We start from the raw sequence: 10075 nt of genomic DNA on the forward strand, positions 1-10075 counted from the left end.
CCATTTCACGGCTGTGACCCTGACAAGGATACTTCTATGTTTTGAAACCTCGACTTTTAAACTGTGTCATAGCAGTAATGTCCCCTATCTCTGAGAACTGTTCTGAGAACTGAACAAGGCAACAGGTATGAGAGCATCCAGAAATGTCTGATATATAAGGCAATGAATCAATAAATCTTGGCTTCCTCTCCTCTGACCATATCCCCTGCCCTTCTTTTTTCAAGGATTTATATTCTAACAGAACATACATACCATAATTATATGCACACTTGTATTTTCGTTTTTGAAACATTAGTTTGGACAAAAGTAGAAAATCTACAACACCAGTGCAAAAATAATAATTACACGTACTACAAGAAACCAAAGATATTCTAAATTTCCCAGATAAGTAAGTAAATACCAATTTCATCAACAACCCTCATTTATATGTCCAGAGAAGCAAAAAACAGTTTTCGGAATTACTCATGTCTGGGTATTTCCATGTGTATCCATGGGATTCACATGTTCATAAATTTGTTTCCAAAAACAAAATTGAAAAAAAAAAAAAAAAACCCAGCTTACATATATTCAAGCAGAACTGTTATATACCAATTTCACTAAAATGTTCTTTCCCTTTTATTTTTGAAAATCAGCTCTATGGCAACGTTTCAAACTCATTCTTGTTCAAGGTACATTCAATGTGCCTTTGAGACACCGAGAGCTCTTACGGAACTCACGACCATGTAAACAAACAATGACAGTGCCTTGTCATTAGTGTTATAATAAGCAGAGGGGACAAGCTGACTCTTCCTAGAGGAATCAAGAGAAAGTTCAAAGAGGAAGGACTGCTGGACCTGAATCTTGCAAGACAAGCAGGAGTTTTCTTAGTATAGAGACAGGATAGAGGATTTCAGGCAGAAGGGAAAACCTGTGCAAAGATAAGAGAGAGCATGACATGCTCAGGGACTGGTAGAAGGGGCCGTACAGAGAGATTGTGAGGAAAAGGGGCTGGGAAAGAGGTTGTCCTAGTTGGCTGGGTCAGGCTGCAAAGTCCTGTATGCCATTTGGACTCTAACCTCAGGGCAAAGAGAAATCGGTATCACTGTTATCTGCAAAGTCATAGTCTTGTCCTGGCCACATCTTATAGGTATTTTCAAAAATGATCAGAGATAAAAAGAAATCAGGTTCTTTATAGAACAGTATGAGAATTTTAATAGGAAAGGAAAACCAGACCATGAGAAAGAACTATGCTTACGCCAAAAGAAAAATCTCTAAAATCACAAACTGGTCTTTAACACAGCAGCAGATATTATAGACTAGCTTACTCAACACCAATTCCATTTTCTTTCTGGCTTACCTTTCTGTATGGTTCTGAGCTGGAAAGATGGAATCTCCATTGCATAAATTCTCTTACAAATGGGGTTGCCATGTTCTCTAAATTCAGCAAAACAACACCCCTCTGGGAGACCCTGGATGGGGGCAGAGATGGTGGTTCTGGGGTAGAAAGGCACTGGCTACTAAAGGAATAGTCCTATGTGGGGTGTGCATTTCTATGGACCACGGAGTCCCAAGCTTGGTTCTCGCTTTCTCTAATACTCTCTGGGCTTCTTGATACCCTTTAACAAATCACTTTCTGCTACAGTGGCTTCTATGATCAACAAAAAAACCCTGCCTAAAACAACATCACAGAAAAGCATACCTTGGATTTGGCCCTCAATCTGACAAACTAAAACCAAAATTAAAAACCATTTGTGAAAAAAAAAAAAAAAAAGTTTATCTAAAATAAACAAAGATGTCTTTTATTGCTTTATGTTGTCTAATTACTGTGGCTAGAACTTCCAGTACTATGTGGAATAAAAGTGGTGAGAGTGGACATCTTTGTCTTGTCCTGACCTTAGGGGAAAAGCTCTCAGTTTTTCACCACTGAGTATATTAGCCGTGGGTTTTTCATATAAGGCCTTCATTATGTTGAGGTATGTTCCCTCTAGACCTACTTTGCGGAGAGTTTTTATCATGAATGGATGTTGTACTTTGTCAAACGCTTTTTCTGCATCTATTGAAATGATCATATGGTTTTTATCCTTCCTCCTGTTGATGTGATGTATCATGTTGATTGTTCTGCAAATACTGAACCACCCTTGCATGAATACTGAACCACCCTTGCATCCCAGGAATAAATCCTACTTGATCATGGATGTGTGATTTTTTTAATGTATTGTTGGATTCAGTTTGCTAATATTTTGTTAAGGATTTTTCTATCTATATTCATGAGAAATATTGGCCTAGAGTTCTCTTTTTTGTGGTGTCTTTATATGGCTTTGGTACTGGGGTAATGCTGGCCTCACAGAATGAATTTGGAAGTTTTCCTTCCTCTTCTATTCTTTTGGAGTAGTTTGAAGAAGGTATTAACTCTAGCAAAATAACTCAGTCAGTGAAATACAAATGCCATCTGATCTTTTCATAGGTGGAATTTAAGAAAGAAAACAAACGAGCAAAGGGGGAGAAAAGAGAGAGAGGCAACCAAGAAACACACTCAAAACTATAGAGAACAAACTGATGGTTACCAGAGGGGAGGTGGGTGGGAGGACAGGTGAAATAGGTGATGGAGATAATGCACTTATCATAATTAAATTAAATAAAATAAAGACAAGTTCCCTATTATATGGACATAATCATAACGACCACTGTTCCTAAGGCACTGTGCCTGGTGGTGTACCTATATAAGCTTGCTATTATGAGCCTCACCACTTCCACAGCCCTACCCTGGTTTCAGGACATCAACAATTCTTGCCTCTTAGCTTCCAGACCAGTGGTCCTCAATCAGGGGTGATCTTACCCCTGAAGGGACATTTGGCAATGTCTAAGACTTTTGGTTGCCAAGCCTGGGGACAGGGGGCGGGGGCCAGGTGGGTATAGGATAGGTTGTACTGGTATCCACTGTGTAGAGGCCAAGAACACTATTAAACATCCTACACTACACAGCACAGCCTCCCACAACAAAGAATTAACTGGCCCCAAATGTCACCAGTGCTGAGGATGAGAAACCCTGTTCCAGAAAGCAGTGTGTCCAGGTCTGATGCCTTCTCTACACTTTCTAATGTGGAGTGTAACTCTTTCTAAAATATACATGGGATCATTACCCTTCCCAGTTTAAAATGCTTCAGTTAAAATAAAGCCTAAATAAAGTCTTAGGATAACCCCACTTTCCCTTCCAGGCATATCTCTCACTGCCGGCATTATACATGTCAGCCAGGCTGAACCTCTTGCAGGTGGCTCAAAAGTGCCACCCCCTGACCCCAGCGAGCTGCCTCCCTACTTGGCCAACTTTTACTCATCCTCCAGGTCATTTCTTCCAGGAAGATTCCCTTGATCCATAGGTCTTGGTTATGTGCCCCTGCCATGTGCTACCATGGCACCCTCTACCTCCTTTATCTTGGTACTACCCCCTGTATTGTCACTGTCAATTTACTTAATGCATGTCCCACTAGATAAGTAAGTATTACACAGGCTGAGATGAGGCTTATTTTATTCACTGTTATATTGCCACAAGTACTTTGCTCACTTAAATCTGTTAAATTTGTTACTACATAGCACTAGCATCACTTGATAGGCACAAACGGAGGTATGGTCTGTGAGAAACACAAAACAAGAGTTAGCACTGCCCAGATCTATGTAAGAATAGATACTTCAAGGAATCACAACCAGGTTGCCTAGGTCCATCACAAAACCAACAAAAGGATCATCAAAAGACTAGAAAAGAAGGCACATAAGATTAGGAGATCTAGGGTCACTCAACACAGAAAAATAAAGGCTAGGGTAACATAGTAACAGCCTTAAATAAACAAAAACACCGTATTTTACAGAAAGGTATATTTACAGAGTCTGATAGCCTGGTATCCCTCTAAGAATTAAATAAGGAGAAAGAGGTTTAAATTAAAGTGTGAAGGATTTAATCCAACACAGACAGTTTCTTTGTTGTTGTTTTAATATTGGTAAATACCAGAGTGTTGCTGATGAATGAAGCAGGTTGTCATTCACACACTCATTTAATGAGTATCTTCTCTGCTCCAGGCACATCTGTTGTAATACAGTGTAGTAAATGGTAGAGAGGCCTGCACAGGTGTTAGAACACAAAAGGAAGAAGGGATTTATGATAGGCTTGAGAAAGAACAGTGGTCAGAAAGGCCTACAGGCACAACACTTGAAGTGAATCTAAAGGAGGGGTGTGGAGGTAAACCCTACCCGGAGGACAATATAAAGGCATGGATTGGCCTTCTAGTAGTGTGGAGTGCAAATCAGAGCACAAACCAGCCTCCAGATGACTAATTGCTTAGTACCACTGCTGTAACAGGTATGGTAATGTGGCAGACAAGCTGAAAAAAAGAAAATGGGTAAGTTAATGAAGGTCTAAGGAGCTTAAAATACAATCAGTGGCTGTGGGAAGTCATAAAAGATTTTAAGCAAAAGGAGTCAAAAATTAGATTTGCATGCTATAAAAATCCCTCCGACACAGAACTGGATGGTTGGAGAAAGGCAGTACTGGAGAGAGAGAGAATGGGTAAGAGATCATTTTAGTAACCCAGATGAAAGATGAATGGCTTGAACAAGAAGAGTGACAAGAGAACAGAGAGGAGAAAGCAGGTAGGAAAGAGGTTTACAATCATCCCAAAAGAATCTGGGAGGACAGTTGGATTGAAGAAGGTAAAAGGAAGAGATTGTTTTTAATAGTGAAAGTTTCTAATTTGGATAACTGAGTGAATGATGATGACGCTGGGTGAGATATGGAATGTCAGGAAAAAACAGGTTTCATGAAAAAAATTCTGAATTATTTTGGACATGATGAGTTTAATGTGCCCATGTAAACAGGTGGGCAATTGAAAATATGGGTCTGGAGCTTAGGAGAGATATATGGACTAGAGAAATAGATCTGAGAGACTAGTATGTCATACGAAATGTTACAGCCTAGGGAAAAAAATCTATAGAGAGGAGAAGAGGGGTGACTATAGAACAAAGAAGGAGAAACAGCAATACCTAGGGTCATTGAGAAGGGGTAGGGGACTCCTTAGAAAAAGATGTCCAGAAAGCCATCAAGGAAAATAACAAAAGATAGTGTCACTGGAACCAAAGGAGAAAAGAATTTTGTACAAACAAGAGCCGTAAACAGTGTCAAATTCAAAAGATGACAGGACACTGTCTACTGCATCTAGTAATAGGGCCACTGATGACCTTGCTGGGGGAAGGGTGGATGGGGCCCAAGCTATGGAGCAGAGACTACATTGAGCCATAGAGGGACTGAGAGGCAAGGATGGAGAGTCACTGAGGGAAGTGAGTACTTGCTTAAGAAAGTGGCTGTGAAGAGAGGAAGAGTGAAGAATACCGAAGGTTCTACTTTGGTGTATTTTAGAGTTTGTTGTTTGTTTTCTTGAGAGACTTGGGTATGATTCCTGGAACCCTGAATAAGTCACAGTATACCAGCCAGTTTTCTTCGCTGCAAAATAGAGCTAATAATCTACTGCACAGCACTGTGTGAAGATTAAATAAGATAATGCACATAAAGCTTTCAGGACCAGTTTTTGATCCATGGGAAGCATTCAAAAAGAACAATGTATAATTTTCAACATATACAAATGCAGAGGGGGAATGAACCACCAGATAGAAACTAGAAAAAGATGGTTCCTCCAGGATCCAGATCTTTAAGTATTGTGGGGAAAAACTGGTTCTGGACAAAAGGAGGATGCTTCATCTGAAGGTTTTTTAAAATTAGGGGCACACTAAATCACAAGGGTGACTTTCCACAGGAAATTCCCAGTCTTCGAGCATCTTCTGCAACAAACTGTGTGTGGTTGCTACAATCCAGCCTCCCTACAGGGCTTTCCTCACCCCTCAGTGACTTTGCACTCTATACATGTTATCCGGCAGAGCCCAGATCCTACACATCTCAGTCAGTCCTCGATAGCCCCAAGAGATACTGATTTATACACAGCCAATTTCCACCAATGATTTGAGTTGAATTTCTCAGCATTCTCTCAGAATTCCCAAGAACTGTCTTACACAAATATTTTTAGGAGACTTGGGACCATTAGACCTGAAACAAGCTATTATTAGCCTCACTTCAACCCTGAAACTTGGTCCCTCAGAGCAGCCCCTTGATAAAGGAAGGTGGCCTCAGAGTGCGAACAGCCATCAGAGCAATGGTAGTCCCACTCCATTGCTCCTTTTTCTCCCATCTCTGCCTCAAAAGCCAAGATTCCCTTATACTGTATTTTAAAGCAAACAATATTGTTCAATAATGATTTCAAGGCAAGGTCATGTTTTTCTTGTTATTATCATGGAGTAATCTTTGGTACATGAATCTAATTGTATTTTTCCAATTTCAAACCTGATTTTTTAATAAGATTGCCAAAATATATACTACATATATATATAATGTACAGTATATATATTTATATACATTTAATTTCGTTTTTTATTACACGTTTAAATAACCTCACATCACTGAAGTAGTAGCAAGAACAAGTCTAACGGTAAAAAAAAAAAAAAACACTCAGGATGCTTCTTTTTTTTAATCTATATTTAAAAACCAAACTAGTTGTATTCCAAGCAACAACCAAACTGATGACGTAGGTTTCTTCTATAAGAGACTTTTCCAAGTAAGCCTATACTCTCAAACCACAGCATCATATAATGACCATTCAACACTTCCAAAGCTGCTCTTTCAGAATATCTTATGTCTCTGAGCCTGAGAATCAATAATCACATGCAAGTCAAAATAATGTACTTTACCTGGTGGAGAACCTGCATGAGATGGGTCCCCATAGTGTCCATAATGGGGTGGAGTAAGGCCTATTCCAGGCTGGGACTGAGAATAGGGGGGTGTAGCCACATATCCTTGTTGACTCATTATGAAAATATCATTCCAAGGGATAGCTCCACAAAAGGACTCTGCAACAGAAAGAAAAAAAATGTCAACAAGAGAGTTTGAGTTACTTAATGCTATTCAAAATATGAACACTGCTAATAAATATTTATAATGGTTTGAGGATAACATCAGGTGTGTGAGACGTCTTCATATCATACAACATATCATATTATCTTCTACAAAGGCTCTAATCATAGCTCTATGGAACTCAGTAACTCTGAGTTCTACAGGCAAATTCTCGGGCACAAAATCTGAATAACAACTGCCAATCACTTTTTCATTGGACGAATGAACTATTTCCCAGATAGTCTCTCATATTGTATCCACTATTTTTGTGCCTTTGGTTTCCATGGCCCTGTTTCAGCAAAAAGCATGCCAATGGCAATAATCACAAGTCATTCAATTGACTGACCAGCAGAACTGCCAGTAGTCTGCAATCAGATGTTTTAGGGCTTGTGTCATTTCAGTGCTATCCTAACTAGTAATTTTAGTCAGGCAGCTAGGATAAAGAGAAATCAATAGTCCAACAAATATAGCAGAAGATAAAGAAGTTGGTAATGGACTTACTTTATGAATCATAAAATGACTAAGCCAGGTTGCAGCCTGCAAAGATTTGAGAGTTATCAGTGGTTTCTCATTCAAAGATGACAGACTCTTTCTAATTTAAGTATCACACCTCTAAGAACATATACACATATATTTAAGGAACTAAGGAAAAAAAGGAATTTCATATAGGTTGAGGCACGCGCACACACCTCACAGTACAACATACCCATCTTGATTCTACTCAGAAGCTAAACATCGATTTGTTTTAAATTTATCGTTTTTCCAGGTTTCACAAAATAAGACACATTTCATAGAACTATTCTCAAAGAATTTTTATAATAAAAAAAAGCTCTGAATCCTGGTAAAGAAAGCAGGTTTTCACTACAAATCTACCATTACTCTGCTGTGTGACATGGAATAAGGTGAAGAACCTCTCTGGGCCTCAGTTCCCTCTTAGAAAATGAAGCTTCTAAAGTCTTTGCAAACATAAAACACTGATCCTACAATTTCTCTCCAGTTTCTTCATGTGGCATAGGAATATTTCTCCTTTTGTTGTTTTATGATGCTACCTTTTAAGGTAAAAGTTCGGTGATACCTGCTAAGACTTGAAATAGATCTATATTCGGGAAATCTCATTCTTCATTTGGTTTCATTTTCCTATTAAACTATAAGTTCCCAAAATTAAAGAAAATATTATAAGATCATTTTCTTCTCCTTGGAAGGAGAGAACTAATGAGAGGAGAGATAGGCAAAAGCCTGCTGGTCCACTTTGTTCCTGACAACACTTTTACCCTCCTCCCACTTTAGCAGAGAGAGACGTGGCAGCCTGAGCTTTGGTCAAGCTCACCCAACCAAGCACATTTAGGAAGTCAGCAGGAGCACACACCTACGTAGCAGCCTGTTGCTGAGTGACGGAGAGGAAAGGCAGGGATGTTCACTCCAAACAGCAGGAAGCAAGCAGTCGGGTCCCTCTGAACTGGTCCTGACAGAAATCTGATTCCTCACGCAGCCCAGTTTGCCACGTCAAACTTCCTCACACAGCACCAAGTTACAGAAACCTGACTCAGCTTCAAGCGGCGACATGGCACAAAGCCACTTGGCAAGAGCAGGCCTAGGATCAAAATCTGGGGAGCTTCTCACAGAACAAGCCCCAGGCCACTGTCACTGGACAACGAGAGCCAAGGTGTGCTTCTCACCCTGGACCAAGTTCGGATTTGGGCAAATTGGTTTCGCTATCGGATAGGATGTCCCGAAGCTTGAAGATACAGTTGCCATTTTTACTCTATTTCCAATATTGCCTTCCTCCAAAGAGGAAATTAAGTTGATACAGAGACAAGAAAACCGCTGGCCGTGCCACTGGAATACTGTGGCCACTGAGGACCCTAACCACGCAGTTCCAGCATCCCAAGACAAAAAGATGGGGGCGGGGGCGGCTAAAAACTGCCCACGCCCACCCACCCCACCCCCATTATTAAACTGCACGAAAAGGCTAAAGGAGCAAAGTATGAGGTCTCCTCCGCTGCCCTGCCACAGGTGAGCATCCAGCCTCTCGCCAACCCCTATCCTAGGCCGGGCACCGCAACCCACTCCGGCTGTGTCTGGGGAGGGGCTGTCCCGCCAGAGCGTAGCCAGGCAGGGTGAGGCATTACCTGGTCTGCTCCCGCACGCCGCTGGACTTCCGAGAGCCTGCGGTCTGCTCCTAGCGCCGGGTGCCCCCGGTGACCCAGCTCCCGCTGCGGCCGCTGCTCCCGCGGCGCCTTTCCCCCGGCCCTGTGTCCCCACAGGCTGGTCTCGCGCACAGAGTTGCAGCGGGGTTGGGAACTGCCACGTCAAACACTCTCCCGGCTGCGCGCCCCCAGCGCCGGGGCTCAGACCAGCTGCCGCGCTCCCGCCGGCGCAAGCGCACAGACCCGACCGGGCGGGGCGGGGCGGGGCCGGGGGCGGGGCCGGGGCCGGAGCGCGGCGAGCGTATTGGCCGCCAGTCCTTCCTTTTTTTTCCCCTCTATTCGCCTCTTCCTGTCTGTTTTGTTTGTATGTTTCACTACAACAGGTCAAAATTTTAACGCTGTTGATAAATCAGAGCAACGTTTTCACAGTGGATCCCCTTAGGAAGGCGTGAGTGCTTAATGAGGGTTCATTCATTCTTTCATTCAACAGGTTGCGGCTTCAGCTGTTCATTCATTACATATTACTTGAGTAACTGTGATATTCCAGGTATTTCTTGCCGATACAGGAAGGTACACGATTCAAGACCCCGAAGAGATTAGAATTTACAGGCGAATCTGGCACTTAAAGGAGAATCTGGCACGTGTACACGAACAATTTGATGACGTATTCGTGCAACGCTCTACAGAGGAAGGAACGCCCAAGGCAGCCTGGCAACGTGTAAAACAGGAAGGAAAAGATGTCCCAACTGAAAAGTATGGGGAGGGATGTCATCATTGAAGCTGAAATTGCTAGACTTCTGTGTATTCCTTCTAGGAATGCCTACAGATTGACTGAACCTACCCCAAACAGGGATCGATACATGTATAGAGACCCCGTGTTTAGCTCACTGTATTGTGAGAAACAGCTGAGAAAGGCAACATATGTCACACCTGGAACTTGACTTCTCTTCTCTATCTAGCCTTA

The 10075-nt window shown here is 41.8% G+C and overlaps 1 protein-coding gene across 3 annotated transcripts in view; it reads right to left on the reverse strand.

Moving 5' to 3' along the window:
• SEC24D (SEC24 homolog D, COPII coat complex component) overlaps positions 1-9329 on the reverse strand; it is a 99594-nt gene extending 90265 nt beyond the window's left edge. The window contains exons 1-2 of one of the 3 annotated variants that reach the window (XM_032401091.1): positions 9094-9329; positions 6763-6921 (exon numbers count right to left, since the gene is read on the reverse strand). In XM_032401091.1, coding sequence (XP_032256982.1) covers positions 6763-6880 — 118 coding nt within the window. In that variant the 5' untranslated portion in view covers positions 6881-6921; positions 9094-9329. Of the gene's footprint in view, positions 1-6762; positions 6922-7465; positions 7484-8330; positions 8891-9093 lie in introns of those variants that run through there. The other 2 variants (XM_032401092.1, XM_032401093.1) reach the window with 2 other exon arrangements.
• Between the last annotated feature and the right edge of the window lie 746 nt (positions 9330-10075).

Source organism: Phoca vitulina, unplaced genomic scaffold (genome assembly GCF_004348235.1).
Source record: "Phoca vitulina isolate PV1807 unplaced genomic scaffold, GSC_HSeal_1.0 scaffold3, whole genome shotgun sequence".
Lineage (NCBI taxonomy): Eukaryota > Metazoa > Chordata > Mammalia > Carnivora > Phocidae > Phoca > Phoca vitulina.